The following is a 23,451-nucleotide window of genomic DNA, read 5'->3' as shown; positions in this document are numbered from 1 at the left end:
GGAGAAGTCAAGGGTGATTAATGGGGCTTATCATTAGTGCTAATCAGAGCCGTTTGGAGGAGATTGGAATGGAGGGAAACATCCTTGTGAAGATGCTGGGAACAGTTTGAAGAGTTTCAGCTGTGTGGATGTGCCTGCTCAGGTACATGCATGCACACACATACACACACACACACACACACACACACACACACACACACACACGCACTCATGCACAGCCCACAGGGTAAAACACATCTTGTCCAAGGAGGCCAGTTATTATCCTGACCTGGTGCTCCAGGCTTCACACAGATCAGTGTGACTGGAGTGAATTCCCTCTTCCGACATCTGTATTTGCCTGGTGGCTGCCTGGAGACTACACTGGCTGGGCCAAAATTAGAACGGGGGCCGGGCTGGTACCCTGGCAAGAGGGTGGCATCCTATGAGCTCTCCATCTCCTCTCCCTACCAAGCACGAGGTTTTGACCACTTCCCAGTCACACCAGGAATGCCTTTTCCTCATGGGCCGCAAGGAAGGTAGACAGGACTGTACCAGCGGCCTTCCTGGGCCAGTATGGCTTCCAGATACAAAGTGTCCTTGTATTGGGAATATCAATTCAGAAAGGGGCTAGTAGTAAGCTGAGAACATTTGGATAAACTCGACAGCCCCAAAGACTGAAAAAGCCCTTTTGTTCCCCACAAGAAGGCAGCCCTGCCACCCTGGGCTCCCTGGAGCTGCTCCAGAGAAAACTGAGTTGGAGCAGAAAAATGATTATGGTGTCGTGAAAGATCTGTGTTCTGCCCTGGGTGTTTATTATTATTTATTTCTTCTTTTTTCTTTTTTTCATTAGAATGTGTGGCTAACATCCTATTGCATAATCCCAGGCTGCAACCATGCCCACAAATACTGCAGCTCCGTCCACCGGGGCCGACAAGCACACAGTGCAAAGTACGTGGCATTCGGGGCCACGAGGGGGCTGCACGTGGGTTTTGTTTCGCTCAGCTCTGCTTCTGAGAGGCTGGCGACCACTCGAAGAGGGTGTGAGCATCTTCTAGGGTTCGTTCGTACTTAGACCAACAAAGAGGCCCCTCTTCCCGTGAGCCACAGGAAGCTGGGTGTGTGATTGTGTGTGGGCATTAGCTGAGCTTCACCCTGCAGAAAGGAAACCTGCGTGCAAGCCCTCGGCTACTGCTGAGAAGGGCACCCTCGGAAACTGGCTTGCTGCTGACTCCAAGCCAGTGGGGTGGAAGGACCCAGCTCCTCCTGGATCTAACTATTGTTCAAAGACTGGTGTGTGCTTGTAAGGGTCCTCATTTTCTAGAGAGATGTCTTGCTTCCGCACTTGTCTCTTGGTGTGTAAAGAGTTTTGTTCTGGGATACGCCAGAGACCGAAATCTGGGAATACGATGTGACAGATGTGTGGAGGGTAGTGTTTGCATAGAGCCTACAGAGACAAACACGTGTGGGTGCGCGCACACACAGGGCACATGCTCACACATTGTAAATCATATGTAGGTGTTCCCAGTCTCTGGTACACAGCAAATAAGCAGTTGTCACACTGTGCTGTTTAAGGGTAGATGTATGAAAAGTGTGCACACGTATTCAGTACCAACACCCTTTTCAAAAAAGTGCTTTTTGATCTGTGTTTGGTTGAGTCCACGAAGCGGAATCTGATAAGGAGAACCGGTTGCATATACAAACTATTGACAAAGGCCGAGGAGGTGTGCTTAAAAGCAAATGCATTTCTGAATCGATTTTTTTTTCACCCTGATGAATATTAAAGGATTACTGGAGTGGATAGCGAAAAATGCGTATTTTTAAATGTTATGATTCTGTCGTATTACTCGTTATTTATTTTGAAAATTAAATTGGACGTGAAATTGGAAAAGAATACACATCTTTGAACTAAGGCATTTGGAGAGAAATGAAAGTCATTCCTCTGACTTAAGAAATCGTTACAAGATAATTATTTCAGATACAATGCCATGGACTTGCGATCCTAGCGCTCGGGAGGTAGAAACAGGAGGCTGGTGAGTTCAAGGCTGCCTTGAGCTATATATAGTGAGTCCAGAGATTCAAAGGAGCCTGGGTAAGAGAGAGTCTCAATCAATCAATCAATCAATCAATCAATCTCTCTTTCTCTTTCTCTCTCTCACAACACACACACACACACACACACACACAGAGAGAGAGAGAGAGAGAGAGAGAGAGAGAGAGAGAAGAGAGGGAAGAGAGGGAGGGAGAGAGAGAGAGAGTAGTTATTGTTTAGAGCAGAAGAACAAATAAAATAAAAAATAAAAACATCAAGAGAGTGTGCCCAGGGAATGTTGTGCCCCTGACCCACCAGAAAGCTGTACTCCCTCAGGAAGTCACGAGACCATCCAGAAAGCAAGCATCCATCCTTCATCAGAAGGGGAGAGTCCATGCAACACACCAAAGCCACCTCTGAGAACATTGCCAACCTGTCAGGAATCACCCGGGAAATGTTTCACCTTCTAGATTGACTTTGAACCTCTGCCAAGGAGGGGCTGGCAGCATAGGTCACTGTGTGGGACTGTGCCAGCCTCGAGAATGATAGACGCCCCAGCTCAGGAGCCACAGCAAGCAGCTCTGACACCTGCTCTGGAGGGATATCCATGAAGTGGGGGGTAGTCTCAGCTACCACAGTCTGGACCTGAGTGGCCAGTACTGGATCCAAAGACCCAGAAGTCCCAAATCAAACCAAGGTTATCACTGGAGCAGAGGGCCAGTCCTTGAACAGGTAGATCTCCTGGAGAGAACACACATGATCGCCTCTGGAAATATCCCAGCAAAGGAACGCCGAGGCAGGTACTCACAAGGCCACGTCTGATTCTCTGATTCGCTCCGATTGTCTCCTCTTCCTGTGGGCTTTTGTTCATACCTGATAATATCATGGGAAGCAGGTGTCTCTGGGGCCCTTTGGGACAGGAAAGCCAGTGGTATGTCTCCCATTAGTATCATCTGCAGCAGAAAGGCTCGGGTAAGCGGCCGTAGGGTGAGCAGATGTTTTCAGGATCACTGTGGCTCGGATGCCACGAGACTAAGGGAAAAACGACACAGCTGGGGAAGAGCTTGGCGTGCAAACCTAATGACCTGAGTTTGATCCCCGGCACCCATGTCAAAAACTGGGCACCGCAGCGTGCATCTCTAATTCCAGCACTAGAGAAGGGGAGATGGGTGAAGCCCTGCAGCCCCCTGACTGAATGGTGAGCCCCTGTTTCAGTGGGAGACCTTTCTCAAAATATAAGATGGTGAGCAATTGAGGAAGACACCCAAAGTTACCTTTGACCTCCTGAACACATACACCTACAGGTACACAATACACAGCACAGAGAGACACACACAGAGAGAGAGAGAAGCATACAATACACAGGGATACACACAGAGACACACAGATACAAACACACAGACACACAGACACACACACACACACACGGGGGTGGGGGCTGCTTACGGTCCACATCCTAGATTTGAGTAGGCTAGGGACCCCAAAGAGACCCAGACAGATGGCGGAGGGCACCCTTCATTTGTCTGATACATTTACTCAGCAGTGACACTGGAGCACAGAGCTGGTACACTGGAAGGCTTCTGTCGGGCCTCTGTCTGCTGTGCAAGGCTGACTTGGCCGAACATCGTCTGTGAGTCACTTCAAACCTGCCCATCCTGAGGCAGAAACCTCAGGTCAAGCTCACACCCAACGGTGAGATTACCATGCCGCCCGAAGCCCATCGGATTAACATGGAAACTAATCTGAAGTCATCATACCTTGTGTCTCAGTCCCTTCACCTCAGATACCTCATACCTCAGGGGTAGGTGTGAGGAGAAAGTATGGCCCAGTTGGACAGAGTCAATGGACTCTGAGGTCCGTGTCTCTTCCCCACCAGCTGGAAAATGGCCAAGGTCCAGTCTCACCAAGGAAAAAAATAGGTCATGGGAAGCAGAGTCATCACAAGACATTTGGAGGAGAATCTCCTCACACGCAATAAGGAGTCAAAACAGTCAGAATAAGGGACAGGCCTGGCCAACATCCTTTCATACGCACATACCTGGGTCTGCTCAGGGGAGGAACTGGCATTGGCCCCTTGCAGAACCTCCAAAGACAACACGGTCTGCACCAAGAATCCTTTGCCAATGACCATTTTTGTGTGTCAGAGAGCACCGAGGACCATTCTCTGTGGAGGTTGGCAAAGCATTTGCTTAGACTTGGCCCGTGGAGACTTGAGCTATTTCCAAGAGTTGACCTCAAAACATCGGGCTGATACAGAAGGTGGTGAGTCACCAGGCTGCTCTGTGCCCATGTGTTCCAGTGAGAGGGATGGGTGCCCGAGGACTGTGTCTGCTGCAGGAGAGGTACCAGAAGTAACCTAGCCAGCTTCTCTAAGCACCTACTGCCTGTCAACGTCGCAAGCCAACCACAGCCTCTGTAATGGGGATAGAGGTCGCCATTACGTTAAGCCTCAGAAAACAGACTCGGGGTGATGACTCAGCAACATTGACCTGGGGAAGATTATAACCCCGGTTTCCAGAGAGGACAGGCTGAGAGGGTTAACAGGCTTTTCAGCAGAGCACAGAGAGAGAGAGAGATGAGGGGGAAATGACCCGGTCTGAAAAAGAGGAGATGAAGAAAGAAAGGCATGGGGCGGCGTGAACATCTGCCTCAGTTACCTTGAAATACCCTCCCATCATTTTCTTCTATCCTTCTCGGAATACTTACTGTCTGCACGGCTCTAGGAATCAGCCCGGTGAAATCCTCAAGAATCTTGCCACTCGAGGGAGGAGATGTAAGACAGAAGAAAATGACCATGCATGGTCCTGTCCACCTGCACTGCTGAGGATCCCGATGTGAGACTTCACATTTGCCTCTCAGGAGATATATCCTGGGTTTTGGCACCCCTAAATTACAGAAAATTAAGAGGAATTAAGAGAAAGATGTTCTCTTCTGGCCCACTGTGGGAGCTGGAGAAATTAGAGAAGTCAACATCCATCAGTCCACTCATTCAACATTTACCTATACACCCATTCAACATCCATCTGTCTATCTATTCACTATCAATCCATCTACCCATTCAACATCCTTCTATCTGCCCATCCAACATCCAGCCAGCCACACAATCAGTCCATCTGTCCATCCATCCATCATCCATCCATCTGTCCATCCATCCATCATCCATCCATCCGTCCATCCATCCATCCATCCATCCATCCATCCATCCCTTTGTAGATGCAACCAACATTAGTCAAAAATCCATCTACCCAGCTGACACTTAAGTCTTCACTTGTCATCCACGTACATCCAACATCGGTCCATCCTGCTCATCCACCCCATATCCGTCCTGTCTAACACCTAACGATTTATCTACTCATGAAGACATTCCACGGGCCTCAGCTAGGCCGGACCTTAGAGAAGCCTCACTTGCCTTAGGCAACTCTGGTATTGTGAGACCTTAAGGAGAGGTAGAGGAGGCGTTAGCTGGGGTGACTAACACATCCAGACTCAGGATGAAGGTGGGCGCTACGCAGCCCATCTGTGACTTTCTGTTTGTGCAGCCTGTAGCACACATCTAGGTTACTTTGTGCCTCAGATGTAGCCCCAGCTGTGGCCATCCCTTGGGGAAAACCTGTGCTTTCAAAGCAAAGATGGCCAGCCTCGAGGCCATCGATCACAGCATCCCCAACCTGTAGGGAGATGACCTTCCTGCTGAGGGTGTGATAAGAAAGGCCAGGGCCAGCATGGTGGCCTGGGCTCTGCACATCACTGCCCTCTCTAAGGGGCAGGAGACGGCCATGCTCTGGGTTCTCCTGAAGTTCCACCCAAGAGACGCCCCTCACGTGCTGTCTATGATGGCTGCTGTGACAGGGGTGAGCATGAAGGAGAGGGAGCCTTCAACAGCCCTATCCTGAAGTTGTATGCTAAGGTTCAGAAATCCCATTGGACAGAGCAGGGATCTATTCAGCAAGCTGGGTTGGGGAGGCCTAAGGCTTTATGGCTGAGTTCCTCAGTCTTGCATTTAACCCTCATAACTCCCAGTTATGAGGGTTTTGTCAAACAGAGGAAGGTCTGGGCTTACACCAAGGCCCTTTTCCCACAGGCCTGAGACCTCATGTGGTTCCAACCATGTGTCAGTGGCTAGCCTGTGGTGGGGAACTCCTCCTGCATCCGCTGTGGGGGTCGCTGCGCTGCGTTCACAGGCACAGCAGTTTGTCACCATCTAAGAGCCAAAGAAAGGTTATGTGTGTGACACCTCCCAGGCCCTGGCTGCCCTCAGAAGAGCCACTTCCTGTGGCAGACCTAAGACTGAGCAGGGGTGTGGCCTTGAGCATTTGGTTAGGGGTTGTGGGATCCTAATATATTTTGTGATTAAAAGAAGAGGAGGAGGAGAGGGAGAAGGAGGATGAGGAGAGGGATGGGGAGGAGAGGAGGAGAGGGAGGAGGGGGAAGGAGAGGAGGAGGAGGAGGAAGAGGAAGAGGAGGAGGAAGCTTTTCTTGCTTTGGAAGGTCAGGGCCAGGTCTGTGCCAGTCTGCAAGCTCAAGCTTCAGGCTTGGGACACTGCCTGGTCTGTACTGACTCAGAGCAAACTTGGATTTGAAATATAGCCTTGAGTTTGGGTCTCACCAGCACTGTTGTGGATAGACCAGCCTAGCAACAGCAGCCTGTGTCTTTCCTCCCACCAACAGCCTCAGTTGGGGGTCCAACCATCCTGAGGACTGCTGTAGGTGATCTGGGGGAGGCTCCACATTCAGGGAAACCCTGAACAAGTAGGAGTCCTCAAGCTTCCTGGGGTACTTGGAGGATTTCTTCAGAGGGCCTTTGTAAAGGGCATGGCCACAGATGTAGCTGTGCTTGTGGTCTGGGGTCAGCCAGCAGTGACAGAACCAGAGCCAGGTGTTTCTACCACGTAAGGGGCAGAGCATGAAAGGGGTGAGGTGGGGGGCTGAACTCAACCGTGTAGAAGAGGCCTCTCTGAGCTGGTGCTTTGTTGGGAACATCATGGGGGAGGGCAGAACATTTATACCCATAATACCTTAAAGCAGAGGTTCTCAACCTGTGGGTCTCAACCTCGGGTGTGTGTGTGTGTGTGTGTGTGTGTGTGTGTGTGTGTGTGTGTGTGAACAACCCTTTCAGAGGGGTTACCTAAGGCCATCAGAAAACACTGATTACTTACATTATGGTTCAAAACAGTGGCAAAATGATAGTTATGAAGTAGCAAATAGAAGTAATTTTATGGTTGGGGGTCACCACACCATGAGGAACTGTATTAAAGGGTCACAGCATTAGGATGGTTGAGAACCACTGTGTTAGAGTATTTGTACCACTGCAGTTCAGAAATTGGTCGGTCACCTGTTGGTGAGATCCGAAGAGTCCCTACAGGACCCACATCTGGACAACTAGATACTGTGAGTCCAAGAGTCTCAGTGAGCTGCAGGGACCATTCCTCCCAGGGTTTATGGTCCCTCTCCTCACAGGTTCAGGCTCATCACCTCCCTCAAATCCTGGCTCTGACCTTGTCCTCTGTGGAACAGCTGAAATCCTCTGTGTGCATGCTGCTAGGATCTGCTTGTGACGTACGATGTTTGTCTCTGTAGAACTGTTTTTTGAGTTCACCACAGCGTCCTCTTTGAGAGTATGTTGCACCCGCCTCGAGGGAAAGTTGTCTGGAGAGCCCCCATCTCCCCTGGCCCTCCTGTATAATCTCGCTGATCCTATTCACGCTCATCCTCAGGGAGTGGGCTACAGCAGCTATTCATCCCACAGGAGTATCGCTCAGAGAAAAGACCCAGGGCTCCCCCCACCTATGAGCAACTCCCAGCTCCATAGGCTGCTTAGCAGCAGGTCTGTTCTGTCAAGAGCCTCAGACTAGGTGTGCAGTGGCCATGCACTTTCCATAGGGGAGCTTGCAAGCATCCAATGTTACAGACAGTGGAGACCCCCACAGTTGGGGCAGAGGCATTCTGAAAGTACGGCACAGAGCAGAGACTATTACTTGGTGTCCTGCTCCATGCTCACTACAAGGGCTGTTTGCCCCCCCCCCTTCTGCTTGTGTCCCACAATCCCACCGAAGGGCTTCCCAATGGCCAGAAATAGCTGTTCTCCTCGTGCATTCTGAAGACTAGGGAGGGGGCCCTGCTCTGAGCATCTGTGGCGGCGGGCTCAAGAGCAGGCAACCCACAGGTTCAGTTTTTCCCTAGAGTCAGCAAGGGTCACCACTGTCAGTGTTCAGAAACATGTACATAGCAAGAATGCTGGCTAGTTCTGTGCTTGTATCTCCAACAGGCTATCCAGAGCTCAGGACCTGTGCGGGTAGCCGTGGACTGGGGATCAGAAAAGAGACTCTGGTTTCCAAAGTGGACTTTGAGGCAGGACCTAGACAAGCCACATGACCCAGCTGAGGATGATGAATGGTCTGGGTCGGCTCCCCAGAGGGAGAGGTGGTCACCTAGACCTTGTACACTCACTTCTGCAGGACCTCACCCACCCGAAGGGCTAACAGTAGGGGTGTCTAACCTGCCAGCCTCCGGGTTTCACCAGACCCTTTCCCACCCGTTGTTGCTAATCACCCCGTCTGTGATTAGCCTCTGTATGGGCTCCGTCGGTGTCTCATGCCTCTGCTTTGTGTAAAGCACAGAATGCTGGTGTGAATTATGAGGCTGACCTTTGATTCCGATGTGGCTCAGGGTTGCAGCCCGTGACCATTAAGACAAACCACAGTTGCCAAGATGGGTGAGCCATGTGCCCCACCTCAAATACCCCACTCAGGCCGCAGTGCTTGTACTTCGAGGGTGGTGCCAGGGTAGCTGAAAGGTGCCCTCAGTTGGGTTTGTAGTAAGTTCACGGGAAAGGCTGGTGACCCAGCTTCTGCCACCCACAGCAAGGAAGAGCCCTTGCAGCCCCAGGCTTCCAAGGCTCCTCTTCTGCCATTTTGTTTACTTGAGATAGGTAAATCTCAAGCCTAGAGGTTTGAGTCACTCGGGCAAGGCACACAGTCCCAAGTCCTTTTCCCTTTACTGTCCTGCCCTCTTCCTTCAGTTCATAGATGCTGGCGGGAGGACCATCTCCTGCTAGACGGAGCCAGGACCAAAGGAGAGCAAAGAGGGAAAGCGAGAGTCAAGGTTAGCACAGTACAGAGGGCGGGAGAAAGTTTAGAATGGAGGCCAGTATCCCACTGGGTGCTCAAGGCGTGTACCCTGCGACTCCATCGAACAGGGTGACTGAGGACATTCGAGAGATCAGCCGTGTGCCCGGGGTGTTTGCACACAGAGTCTGAGCCCTGAGTGCAAGAATGCTGGGAACCCCAGAGGGTTCACAAGGCGTTCGGACGTCTGAGTAACTTCTGGTATGTGGCTTTCTTCAGATCTTCAAAGGCCTGCGTGGGGCCCAAGTACAAATACAAAAAAAAATTGTAAAATTCCGTGACTTTTTTTTTTTATGACACACATTTCTCGGTGTGGCTCTGAGCCCAGAGGATCTGCCTATGACTTCACAGGAGCCAAGTTCTCCAGGTGAGGAATTAGGATATCACCACCACCTGTCAGCAGAGTCCCTGGTCAGGCAGCAGCCCTCCTTTTGCAGCATCTAAACTCTGAGCTGTGCTCTGGAGTTTCCCTGTAACTCCCATTATGCACCACTAAGCCTGGCACTTGTCCAGCAGAGGCCTAGGTCAGAGGGGACAGACAGACCCAGACAACATACTCCACCCCTCTCTCCCTCTTAGCCTTCGATTCCCTCCCTCTCAGCTTGAGCAGATGGGCCCCTGACCTCCCGGTCCCTGCAGCCAGGCTCCTGTCTGCTGGCAGCAATAGACTCCATCCCGTTTCTGCTTAGCACTTGGTCCTGTCACCACCAAGCCCATAATGAGCGTCAGGACCGGATTTATGAGCTCATTCAGGCTCCGTGTCCGCCACACTGAGGTGTCTCCAGAAGGCCTGCCCTCCTCTTTCTGTCCCAAGAATGGACTTTCTGTTTTGGCTCCTCGTGAATGTCATAAATCACGGACGTTGCATGTGTGCTCACACGTGTGCCTCTGTGTCTCTGTGTGTGTGTGCGTGCCCAAGTGTGCATGAAGGTGTGGAAGAGGGTGGCAGAGGGCATGTGTATCAGTCTTGCAGACGCCCAACACAGTGTGAGCTTCTAGGGAATATGCTTGTAGCCGCAGGGCACAGGCCAACGGGGTGACTCCCAGGCCTCACTCCTTTCTGCAGGCCGGGAATCCATTAGGTGAGCTGACGACAGATGCCTCTGCGTTCCCGCCTGTGTGCACATCCCGTACGGAGCCAGCCCCTGGCCATGCCCATTAAATGTGAAAGAGTTCACCCAGCAGAGAACCACAAATTAAAAGTGCAGGAAACCTCAAATGATGTGCAAAAAAAATTGTCAAGGTTATGAGGATTTTTTTTTCCAATCCCTTCCCTTCTTAACTCAGCATTCCTGATGGGGGTGATTGATGAACTGGGGAAGCTGGCAGGAACGTGGGGGCCGAGAGGCCAAGTCGGGGCAAATGGGCAAAAGGGCCACTTCCGCCAGCAATTATGGGAGTCCACAGGCTCAATTCCAGCAACCCCGGAGCCAGGTTTTCAAGTGGGTAGGTACTGAACTCCAAATCTGGATGAGATTCATTAGCTCCACAGTGCTAGCAAAACAGCCACGGGAACACCGCCACCCTAGATCACGACCCTTTGTGTTTCCCCGTGAGCAGTGCCTAACACGTGAGCCCTCACTGTCTTGCCTCCTGTGGACTCTCAGACATCCTTTGGAACCATCAGAGCTACACAACTCCCGCTGGAGCTTAGGTGCAAGCAGAGGCCAGACTCCAGATCAGAAAAAGCTGGGCCGATGCTGTTGCCTCCAGCATCAGGTCCTCGTTACTCCAGTGCGGTCAGGAGCTCGTGCTCAGCTGTCTGTGGCTGTGGCCTTGATGATCCAACCCCCAGGCCTTCCTCTCAGAATCCCGAGAACCCTCAGAGTGCAGAGTCCCAGTGGGCTGCCTGAGGGTCTGTCAGCTAGGAAGCAAAGTCTGCTTCCAAGGATGCAGTGCCAGAGACCTGTGAAAAGCCAGGCCTGTGTGGTGGATTCAAGGGCTTATAGAATGCTACCCCCTCCTCCTAGTATGTCCACTGCTGTTCCGGTTGAGACAGGAGCTCTTCCCTTCCTGGGAGGGGCAGCTTAGTCACTGGCACCCCTCAGACACAGAAAAACCTGTTCTCTGAAAGAAGGAATAACAGCCCTACAGTGACCACGTGGAGAAGGGAATTCTCTCAAATCTTTAGGGACTGCCAGGGAAGCAATCATCAGAGGGACAGGAGTTAGTGAGCAACAGAAGCCTGGGAAAGTCATGGACTAGCAAGAGCTGCCTAGGTCACTTTCTCATAGGACCGAATTTGTCTTTTTAAAAAAAAAAAAAACACACCATACCATGACTATGACCCCTGAGTGCACGCATACAGGCACACACACACATATGCACGTATGCGTACCCATGTAAGTAAAGATTCTTGTGTGCACAGTACACACATGCGCAAATGCACACATACCCGCATAGCTATATGCGTATACCCATGAGCATGTGTATGCATGTACACACCTTGCTTGCATACATATATGGCCAGCGGATCCCAGCAAGCTCCCAAACATTTTGCCATAGTTGTTACTAGCTAATTAGTAAAGATCGTCCTTGGGGAAATCAGCCTCAACTCTGAGACATCGACCACCAAATACCAGTAAAGTCCTTGGGACAAAGAGCCCTGTTTGGAGACCTGGTCATTCACGGTGCCACTAACCAGCTCCTTCCAGGCTTGGCACTATAAACATAAAAACAGAGACAGAAAAATGAGAAAGAAGAGGACACACAGAATGAGGAGAGGGCAACAGACAAGACCTAGGATTCTGCACCATCTGCTCAGACATCCATGTGGCAGGGATCCACAGGAAGTCCCTGACCCCTCTGACAGGGAGGAAGGGGTCCACCAATCCCTCAGAAGCAAGCCCTTCTCATTCCCTGTCTCGGGAGGGGGGGCCAAACTGCCTTATAAGGTAGATGTCCCACTAACCTGTGCACTGTTCTCCTCAACAGTTTCCAGTGTCAGCTGGGAAGAGTCTCTGAGATCCTGAGTGCTTATGGAGGGCATTCCTTAGGGTTTGGTGCCCTGAGCCCACTTCTTGGAGAGTGGGAGACCTGCCCTCTTGAACATCAGCCCTCATGGCCTCAACGTGTAGCAAACTGTTCACTCTGCCTTCATCCCTACCAGGCTGTGGGGTCACCCAGCAGTGTTCGGGTTAGGCTGCCCTTGGATTGGAGTACGGTAGTGTCCTCCAAGGATATACAAGAAGCAGGAAAGGCTCTGTCTAATCCCTGAGTGGCAGGGCCTTGAGTGAACTCCGGATGGACTGACTCTCAGGTCCCAGCTAGGGTGGGACAGCCTCTGCTGAGCTCAGACCCCTGGGGAGATCTCCCTGGACACCCATCGCCTGAGCCCCAGGGCGCAGGGGGAGGCCACACCTATATCCTGATGCCTCTAGAGTTGAAGGTCCTGCCTCTCAGAGAGCAGCCCGACCCCCTGGGCTGCCCCCTAAGCTCAGAGAAGAGCACAGATGGGTTCCACACTTTGCCCACAGTGTGTGAGTCCTAGCGTTTGGGTTCTGAGAGGAAAGTCGGGACCCTAGGGCGGGGTTGTACACAGCGTGTGCTCTGTTCGCTGAACCACCTGCCCTCGGGCATCTCCCACCCCCTGCCTTCTTCAGGCACAAAACATAGTTGCTTCATGGCATCATCCACAGCCAGCCTGGAGTGATGAGTCCTTTGAGCTGATTGTGGGCCAAGAGGGGACATGGGGGCAAGTGGTTGAAGGACTCGGTCACTTAACCCATGTCTCTGCCTGACAGCGTCGGTGCTTACGAAAAGCTCCCAGGGAATCTGCTAGTCACCCAAGGAAGCACATGGGGTCCCGGGAGCAGGCAGTAGGGAGTGTCACTGTCACATACACTGTCAGTGTCACAGAGCCGTGCTCTGGGAGCTGCAGGATTTCCTGCTTCACATTCCAAGTTGCTGCTACCTGGTACCTCCAGACGCTCATTGCCACCCTCTGTCAGGAAGCCAGGGGGGCTCACTGATGGGTATCAGATGGGAGATAAAGCAGCCTGGAGCGGGGGCAGGGGGCGGGCAGGGGGCGGGGAGAAAGACTCACTTCCTAACAACGTGCTCAGGGTCTGACTTTGCAGCAAAGTCCTTGGGGACGAGGGAACAGACACGGAGTGCTTGGGGCTGTTGCTTCGTGCTGACTTCGTGCAGAGAGCTTTTCCAAAAGAACTCTTCCAGTGTCCGCCCCGGGTGTGCAAGGATCTTGAAAAGGTGTGCAGTGCTGAATGTGAAGGGACGATCCGAAAGGAGACCCTCCTGCCTGCCAGGATGGAGGCTGAGTGTAAACCGTCGGGGCGGAGGCCCTAGGCCACCTCTGATGGGTCCACCGGACTTGATTACCCCTGCCTGCTTGGACTCTATCCTACCCACCTGGTCACTCTTCCCACCTGGAAACGCCTTCCCTAGGACACCCCTGCCCTAGGAGACCCAAGCCACCAACATCCCTTCGGCCATCCTGCCTTTTGCATGCCCAGTTAGCCACCCCAGCTGCTGCTGGCTTCAAATTCTTTGAATTAGAGCTTACCACAGAAATGGGCAAAGCAGGCAAGAGCTGGGAGGGTCTATTGCACCTCCAGCTACCAGCCTGTGGTCCAGGTCTTCTTGCAAGCAACCCTCAGGTTGGGGGTGGGGAGTGGGGGAAGAGTTCAGCAAAGCAGTCTCTGAAGCCAACTTCAGAAGATTAGCAGCAACTAAAGACCAAGCAGAGAGAGCAGAAGGCTGTGAGGAAGCAGGACATCTGCGTGCAGGCCAGGGTCAAACTGAAACTTTTTTCCAATTGAGAGGAAACAAATATTTTTTCTGGCACTCAGGTGGTGCAATGTCTGACAGGAGCAGGTACACCCAGGCACACGTGTGCTCACATAGGCTCACACAACACAGACTCAGGTGCAGCTACACACCCTGATAACACCTTTCCCTTCAAACCTGCTTTTTCTAGCTCAACGCCCCCACCATCCTTAGCAGAGGGCTCGTGGCAGACACAAGAAGGCTCTGCTTTCTCACACCTGGTTAGCTTACTGGAAGGTTTTTTACCGTGGTAGAGACTCATCATTGCCTAACCTGAGGGAGAGCTAGCTACTCTGTTACGAACCAGAAAAGCCACCGTGCTCTTCTCTCCTCCAATCTCCCAGAGGTTCCTAGGACCAGCCTGGGTGGACAGAGCCTCTCCTTGCCTAGAACTGGCTGACGTCTTAAACAGCCTACTATCCGGCCTGACCCCTGAGGCCAGTGTGGTGTGACACAGCGTGCGTAGGGCGGGCACCACTGACCTCAGTTTGCTTCTACTCCAGCAGATCTCTGAAGATTTGGGCAGCGAGAAGTTCTGCGTGGATGCCAATCAGGCGGGGGCCGGCAGCTGGCTCAAGTACATCCGTGTAGCATGTTCCTGTGATGACCAAAACCTCGCCATGTGTCAGATCAACGAACAGGTAGGTTAGGCCGCTCACGGGGCCTCTGTGTCTGCAAACTGTCCTTGGGGACTGCACCATGGTGCGTGGGTGTTAAGATGAGGGTCAGCCGAGCCTCTGATAAGGTCATAGGTCACCTGCTAAGCTGTCCAGTCATAAGGGGTGACCATTTAACACCTGCCCAGCATGGGCTACCGGGAAAACTCAGCTGCCCCAGAACACCTCAGAAAAGCAAAGGACGGGAGAACTTATCTGAGGCACATGGCATTGGAGAACTGAAGGCGTGGTTTTAAAGGCCAGCAGGAGTAGACAGGACCTCGAGTCATGGGGTCCGCTTTCCCTACCAATGCCTTGTGGACAGGAATAAATGATCTTGCCTAAACAGCCCTGGTCAAACAAGGTTTCCAGAAGGGTCGGCACTAGCCGGTCTACCACCACACAGGTGCCTTCTACACCAGGCTAAGGGAAAATATCCAAAGCCCACAAGTCGTAACCGTGGCCTGACCTACTGCCAAGAAAGTGGTCTCACATTGGCAGGGCCTCCCATCTCTCTGGGAGTAAACCGAGCTGAGCTGTCCTGACTTAAGTCCCCTCAAAGGCCCAGGAACCTCCAGTTCTGAGCTCAGCTTCTCAGAGCAGAAACCCTCCTAAGTTCACTGCGTCCTTCAGCTTCATGGCTTGTCAGCGTGTTCGCAGGGCTGGGGTCCAGACCTGGAAGCCCATCAGGAGAGAAGACTTCCCATTCTTTCCACTGTGATGGGCACTGCATAGTCCCTTTTTGTAGCTGCAAGTTTGATGCTGCAGACTTAGTACCCCAGCAAAGCCACCTCCCATTCTCAGAGCACGGGTGGGTTCCTCTGGCTACCAGCTCCTGGGCAGAGCAGTTTATTCTGCCTGAGTCTTAGGGCTACATGGGAGATTTTGATGAGAAGCGGGGGAAAGGGGCTCCATTTACTTTAAAAAAAAAAGATTCGTGAAGACCACGTAACAAAGGCCCCATTCTTGTGCGGCCTCTGCAAGCTCTCTAAAGTGGTTCAAGGCTCTTGACTCTAGAGAAATATTTTGCATTTAAAAAGACAACAAGGAAGCTGTGGGGAGACCCCTGACCCTGCACACTGCCTCACGGAACTCCTCGAGAGCTTAGTCTCCTTAGATCTTGGGCTCAATTTGGACCTAGCAGTGGATCCACCGGACACCAGACACCTACTGGTTCCAGACAGCCAGGACCGGGGCCTCTGTCATCAAGACGTCTAAGACTTTAACTAAAACCATAATAGTGAGAGCAGAGAAAAAGGACTTTCTGACCAACTTAAGAGCACTGAGTACAGAAATAAATAACCATGACGTTAAAATGGAACATAGAAGGAAAAGCTCCAGCTTCTGCAAGAAAGAGGCAGGGTGACGGAATACTGGATTTCGGGTGCCACAGAGCTTGGGCATGCTCCTTCTGAGGCTCAGGTCTGCAGAGCACCCTGGCCTGGGGAGCACTGGGGGAGGGGTGCGGCTGGATGCAGGGGTGGCCTTCTGTGAGGTGCCGGTAGAGGTTTTGTTACTTAAGAAACAGATGCTAGAACTCAGGTGCCCCAAAGCAGGGAGGCGTGAATCTTGGTGGGGGCACAAACTCTTTAGAAAACACAGAGTAGGGTCCTGTCAAAGAAAAACTGGCCTGCAGAAACCTTTACAAAAGCCATTTCAAGGAAGCTCATTTCTGACTACTACCTTGTGGGTTTAGAGAAGGGATTGCCTGGCGGGGACTTCTCTCCTCATTTCAGACCATGGGCAAGAGTGCTCCAGGATAGGGAGATTTACAGCCTTAAACACCCTGAATCTCTTTAACTCAAAGCCACTGCATCCCCAACCTTGCCCTGCCCTATGCCCTGTGCCCTGTGCCCTGTGCCCTGTGCTCACACACCTGGCTATACTGTGTGGCTAGCATCAAGTCAGACTTAACTGGCTCCTTACCTGCTGGTTGTCTCTCCCATGTAGCCTTACAGTGTGAATTCTCCCTGGTTTATGGGACAGGTAATAAATAGTCTTGCATCAAAAGGAACCAGAGAGTTAGGAAAATGCCACCTTCTGGAGGGTCCAAAGCCAAAATCACCCCCAAACCTGGGGCATTTCCTGTTCTAAACCCCATGCTGAGACCCCTCCATTCTGGGGAGAACAGAGCCCCTTCCCCACTGAGACCCACAGACTCACAGCAGATATTCACCAGTTAAATTAAATGACTTCCTGAAAGGAAAAATACACTTCAAGCTAGCCCTTATTCTCCCCCAAAACAGACACAGAGAGTGCATATACACACACACACACACACACACATGTGCACACACAAACACACATGCACGTGCACATATACACACTTATGCATACACATGCACATGCACACACACGTATACATACACATATACGTATGCACACACATGTGTATGCACACATACCACATGTGTACATATATACGCACACACATGTATGTGTACATACACACATATGCATACACATACACATGTGCATACACACACACACACACACACACACACACACACACACGCCTGTCCCTCTATTACTCCCTCTTCTTTCTGCTCTCTTTCCTCCCAGAAGGCCATAGCCCCCATATAAGTATTTCTACTTCCTGGTCATCCAATGGAGATAGTTGTTCCCACAGAGTAGTGCTTTGGTCCTCTCTGTGGCTGAATAAAATTTCCTAGAGATCCAGGACTTAAAAAGATGCCTGAGGACAAGCTTCTCTTTGTGAAGGAAACACTAAAAAATGTCGGTAGTGTTTCTCAGATTATTTTCCCCCTCCCAAGAGTGTCTGCAAAGGCTTCTAGGCAGTTAAGAATGCCAGATACCCACAGACAAATGCACAATGCACGTGTGTACACATGGGGTCATGTGCATACCTAAACGTAACAACCATATGTGTGAACACACGTACTGTGAGCACACACATACGCACACACACACACACACACACACACACACACATGTACACACACACAGCACTCCCAGGATAGCACAGGCCCTGAAGGGGAAGAACCCATGACCCAACACTTGCATTGCAGAGATGGTGATGTGCTATCTGGGACATTTAGTGAGGAAAATACGTCAGATCAGAGATGAATAGGCCTTGTTTCAAGATTCATGATGCATGACCTCAGCTCCCGTATCCAAAAGAGATGCAAGAACAGAAGCTCCCAACATCTTAAGAGAAAATTCTGGGAGCTACAATTACCAGAAGAGAGGAGCTGCTGCATACAGAGGGGAGATGGCTCTAAATTGAAGACACAGGTCAGCATGGAGAACGGGAACTCAGGATCCCTAGGCCCTGTGCTATTAATGGTCAGGACTTGGGCTTGGAAGAAGCCTGGATTCCTGGAGTCCTGTGTCCTTGGGAGAGACGACATGTCTGCTGCATATTGAAGACTGAGGAAAGTGGTCTCTCATACCATCACGGGGCCACATCTGTCCCTACGGCTGCAGCAGAGATCCCTGACCCAGATAGGCACTGGAAGCCATAGCCTACCTCTCTTCTGATGCTGAGAGTCCTCTCAGCCCAGCCATGCGCCCTCACTCCAGCCTTACCTGACACGTTCAGACCTGCCTCTGGCCAGAAGACAAAGGTTATTTTATTGATCGTCTGCAGCCTTTTGGAGCTGGAGACACCGGCAGAAGTGAGACCAAGGCTCCAAGGGACTCCGTTCCCATCCAGCTTTTCTGAAACTTCCCTCCAAGGTGTAGCCTCCCGGTGACCTGCTGTGGGTGGCTGTGGAACCAGTGGCCCTTTACTCTAGTAGAGTCAGCCAGGGGCCATGCACCTGTCCCTCTCAGATCCCACCTTGCCCAGTGACGCCACAGGAAAGTGCTCATTGCCCCGTACCCGAGTTACCAACTGAGCTATAAGATTCCCCTCCTGGCGCTCTGTGGTTCTAAGAGTCCTCTTTTAAGGGTTCAACCTCAGGCTCATGAGAGGGACTTCTCATCATCCTCATGTCTGCCTGGGAATCTTCCTTATGGTTCTGAAAAGGGAGGCAGGCAGCTAAGGGAGACCATGCTAGGCCATGAGTATTCCTCCTGTACACACAGAGAGGACAAGATGGCCTTTGGTTAGCAGTACACCTGACCCCAAAAGATCCTGCTTTTGAAAATCAAAGGCTTTGGGCTGGTCCATCTGATCAGAACGACATAGCCACTGCAGAAGTCAGGGGAGTAGGGCTTCGCCCTGGTGTGTGGGGGGAGTGAAGTTACAGCCTTACAGCATTCCCAGATGCCAAGCAACCATTTCTGGGTGCTTTTGCTCTCTTCTAAGGACAAACAAGCACTCACAGGCATCCCAGTTCACTCTGGACACCTCAAGTGGAGCTCCACCCACCCTTTCCGACATGTCCTCTCTCTGGAAAATTCAAAACATCCAGGTCACTCCTGGGTGTGTTTTTTTTTTTTCCTCCTGCAATTATGAACAAATGGGTTGGCTTGAAGCCTTCAGGAGACACAAGCAGGGTCTGTTGCCGAATTTGTTTTAATGTTAAGAAAGTAAAAAGAAAGCTTGGAAATGCTGTGCCCACAGGAAGAAGCAGGGGTAGGCAGAGGTCTAGTCACAGAGGGGCTATTTTCCCTTTTTTGTGCACTGCCTCAGCGTGAGGGGGATGTGGATAGAGGAGCGTTTACTGGTCAGCAGGCTGAGGTTGGAGGACTGAGCGAGGGTGTTTTCCAGCAGCTCTGGGAGAGGCTGCGAGGCTCAGCCATGCTGCTCCGGCTTCTCACTTTTCCTCTCGTGGAGCAACACCCTGGTATTCCGTGGCAGGGTGAGCAGCCAGGATGCCATGCCTAGCCTAGCCTGTGGCTACGAGGCAGAGCCAACCATAGCAACGAAGCTCAAAGGGCAGGTCTGCCCCCAGCAGAACAGTAGTCCCTCTTGAGTGAAGTGTTTGATCAGGGGACCTGGTAAGGAGCTGTACATTCAAGTGTCCACAGAGCCGTCCCTGCGTCTTAACGAAAACCCTGATGCTGCTGGGGCCCAGTGGAGCCTGGTGGCCAACAGCTGCTCTCTCCCTTCCATTTCCCTCTCCCGCCACAGGACCTCCTTTTCCTGCAAGGTGCACGATACACTCAGGCTGATATTTGAAGCAGGGTCATCAGGCTCCGAGCCCCTGACCTTTCCTGGCTCCTTTTCCTTTCTCCCTACATCCTTTTAAATTAAAAATCATAATTTTTTTTTGTTTTGGTCCTTTGAAGGGGTAACTCCAAGTAGGAATGTGCCGTTTTCCCTTTGAGAACAAGTAAGGTGTGACTGGAGAATTTGTTGAGCCTTTCCTAACCAGTGAACAAAACATGTAAAACACTTAGTGCAGGATGGCAGGGTCTCTGCAGGAAAAGCACTGGCCACCTAACTCAATGACCTGAGTTCAATACCTTGAATCCAGTGGTGAAAGGAAATAACAAACTTCTGCAAGTTGTGTTCACACACACACACACACACACACAGAAACCATACACACACACACACCATATGCACACTCACACACACACACACACACTCAGAGAGAAATCATACACCCACCATACACACACTCACAGCACTCACAGAGAGAGAGAGAGAACCATACATGCACCATACACACACTCACAGCACTCTCACACACACCACACATACTCTCACACACACATACACACAAACTCCCATACACCACACACACATATTCACAGAAACCATATACATACACAGACTCACACACATATACACTCTCACACACACTCACATACACACATACCATACACACTCTCACGACATTCACATACTCACACACTCACATACACACACTCACAGAGATCATACACAGACTCTCTCTCTCTCACACACACATACACACACACATGCACACATACACACACAGAAACCATACACACACAGACTGTAACACACATACACACTCACACACAGACTCACATACATTCTCACACACATATACACACACAAACACACAGGAACACATACACCACACACAGACTCTCACACTCACACACACACATACACACACATTCACAAAACCATACATACACAGTCACATACACGCACCGCACACACACTCAAACTCTCACACATATACACGCATGATGTAATTTATACTTTTTTAAAAAAAACTTTAAAAAAATCACGTCAAAATTTGTTTTAATTCAGAAAAACTCACCATCAGGGGCTCTGCGGTCCAGAAGGATCCTCTGTTTTGAAGAGCAGTTAGGTATAAACTCAGCTTTCTGCTGTGGTGCTATAGTACAGCCATTTGTCATAGTTGATCTCCCATTAACTAAATGCAGTGCCTGTCGGAGGCCATGTAATGTTGCTGACTATTTAGCTATGGGCTAATTACTTTATATTTTTATAACCCTTATCCAGACTTTGCAACCAAGGAAGGGAAAAACAAATGTGTAGGGGTTTTTAAGTTTTCGAGTGGCAAATGTATTGTAACAAAATTATAAAGGCTTGGGCACAGGAGAAGCTGGCCCAGCCCAGCATGAGTGAGAACCATACAGATTTAGGACGGCCGATGAATATCGCCCTGGCCATAGAAAGGAACCACCTGTGCGTCCACGGTTTTAAACCCGGACTCCACTCGCCTCCTTCCGACGTCACCTGCTGGGGGTTTCATTTGTTAAAATAGTTGGAATCTAAGATTAAGCAGGCCCGGGAACTCTGGGGCTTTAGTCTTAATCACTTAAACAGTGTTTTTGGTACAGGCCCAGGGCTCTGAGGAGCTGAGAGATGGCGGTCATTCTGCACTGCTCTGGTTGTTCATTTGCGTGAAGAGCTCCTGGACTTGGAACTGATCCCAGAGCAGGTGTCTGTCTACCTTTGGGGGGAGACAGTCAGTCCCACCATTCTCTTTACGTACACGGAACCGAGTCTTCGTGTCTGGAGTGTGGCAGGGGGGGATAAGAAAACACTTGGGCTGAGCCAAGTATAGTTTACAAGTGAGGGTGTTGGCCCAAGGTCTGCTGGATGAGGGAAGCTGGGAGAAAGAATCAGAGGCTACACTTCGGGCTCTGTCTGTGTGCGTCCTTATTTCGGAGAGTCGCCGACAGAAGCTTGTCACCTCAGCGGTCGGGGAGACGGTTCCCACCCTCAGGTTCTTAGAGAAGGAGCAGCCACCACACGTTCGTTCGGTGACAGGTCCCCAGGACTGGGGTGCTGTGTTTTAGAACAAAGGCAGTTTGCTTCTTCCCTGCAACGCTGCACCCCAGGATACTTTGGGGAGGCGGTGGCTAGAGGGTATCAGACTCCTGGTTTCTTATTCTCCTCTTGTCTTGTGAAACTCGGTGGCAGCTCGCCTGTAATGCTAATGGTCGGGGGTCCGGAGCCGTCTAGATGGAGACTATGTCATAAATCAAGTATAAGAATCCTAAAGGTTGCAGTTACAGGTTTATTATGAGCCAGGCACAGAGGGGCCTAGAGCATACAGTGGGTGGCAGTGCACAAACATAGGATGCCACACCCCCGGCCCCCTCAACCTGGCACCCCTGCCAAACCCCCCCCCCAGTTCCCACCGAAGTTGGCCTTTGTTAAGGGAAGTCACCCAGCCCCACAGACCAGGAACTGGCTTTCTCAGAATTCCTGGCTGATAAGGCCTTTGTGCCACTTGAAACAGGTCATAAAAGCATGGGTTGGCTTCTGTATGTGCCTCCTGTGGTTGCCTAAGGCAGGGCCAAGACTTCAGGAAAGGCAGAGGCTGTGAAGACTCCTGCTCACTTCCTCAGACTCCCAGGCGGAGGCATGAGGAGACACCTCAGGCCCCACCCGGCCTCTGCAATTAGCACTAATAGGCACTGATTAATTACATAGGGGGCTCAAAGTCCTACCGGCCACAGTTACTGAGCTTAGTGCCTTGTGTCCCCAACATGTCCCTGACAGGGGCCCTGGTGGCCATTCTGTGAGGCTGAGGAAGGGACGGTTGTTAGCCCTGCTGTGGCTCTTGTTGCTGTGTCCATGCTGGTGGGAGGGCCCCAGCAGGCTCCTGTCTTCAGAACTGGAGTAGAGGTCCGTGGAACCCTGGTGAGCCCAGGAGCAGAGGTGTGGGAGGGTGTGGAGTCCCGGGATTCCCTGTAGTCCTCAGAGGGGATCAGGAAAGGGGACGTTGGGCAATCCCTAGAGCCAAAGTGGGGGTCAGTGAGGCCCAGTGTCCCCAGAAACGGGCTTGGGGTGGGCAGGAGTGTGTCCCAGTAGGACTGGCTACCTTCAGAGGTATCAGGAAGGAAAGTAGTGGCCATATAGCTCCCAGAACCAGAACCGGGTGGCAGAGCTCCAGGTTCCCGTAGCCCAGAGAGAAAGGAGTGGGGCGTATGTGGGGAGGAGCCTTGGAGGTCAGTCAGCCTAGCCAGGGGTGATGTGAGAGGCAGGCAGGCTGGGAGGAGTGTGGGTGGAAGGAAGGCGACTCTCCCCTCTGCCTTTACTTCCCGAGATAGCCTGGTAGAGAGGGTACACGCTGTGCCATGGCCGCCATGGCCACCACGGCTTCATGCATTCTGGGTAATCGAATTTTGCAGATGGGAGGAAGGCCGGCTGGTAGCAAGTTCTGACTCAAAGCAGGCCCTCCAGGGGATGTGCCTTCCTTCCCCTCTCTTTCAGCCCTGGTACCCAACCCTTGTGCTGCTGAGCCGTGGTCGTGAAGCCTGTATTTGCTGACCACTTCTGAATGCACTCTGTTCTCGAGCTTGTTAACGACTGACGCACACCCTCCGACTCAGGGGGCACCCGGGTGGCCGCAGCTCCTCACTCTGGGGCAGCTGTGGGTGTATGTATCCTCTTCTGAAGCAAAGCCGCTCGGAGTCTGACCTTCAGAAAGATAAGCTATTCAGCCGCCGTGTGATGACGTAAAGCTGAGATCTTAGAAACCACTGGCTTTATTCCAGAACTCTGCTT

At 51.5% G+C, this 23,451-nt stretch overlaps 1 protein-coding gene and 1 long non-coding RNA gene across 16 annotated transcripts in view; one reads left to right on the top strand and one right to left on the bottom strand.

The window, feature by feature from the left end:
- Prdm16 (PR/SET domain 16) overlaps positions 1 to 23,451 on the top strand; it is a 324,217-nt gene that overhangs the window by 259,988 nt on the left and 40,778 nt on the right. For 8 of the 15 annotated variants that reach the window (NM_001427303.2, XM_087659970.1, XM_087659967.1 and 5 more), the window contains 1 exon segment: positions 14,421 to 14,558. In NM_001427303.2, the coding sequence (NP_001414232.1) occupies positions 14,421 to 14,558 (138 nt within the window). 15 annotated transcript variants of the gene reach the window in all.
- LOC148006193 (uncharacterized) lies at positions 1,814 to 13,871 on the bottom strand. Its single transcript, XR_015621377.1, has 5 exons — positions 13,655 to 13,871; positions 13,178 to 13,390; positions 4,715 to 4,893; positions 4,047 to 4,421; positions 1,814 to 2,961 (listed from the first exon to the last, which is right to left on the bottom strand). It is a non-coding gene; the product is annotated as an uncharacterized LOC148006193 (long non-coding RNA).

Source organism: Rattus norvegicus, chromosome 5 (genome assembly GCF_021556685.1).
Source record: "Rattus norvegicus strain SHRSP/BbbUtx chromosome 5, alternate assembly SHRSP_T2T, whole genome shotgun sequence".
In the NCBI taxonomy this organism is placed as follows: Eukaryota; Metazoa; Chordata; class Mammalia; order Rodentia; family Muridae; genus Rattus; species Rattus norvegicus.
The sequence above is the reverse complement of the archived record's forward strand: the minus strand, read 5'-3'. Positions and strand labels throughout refer to the sequence as shown.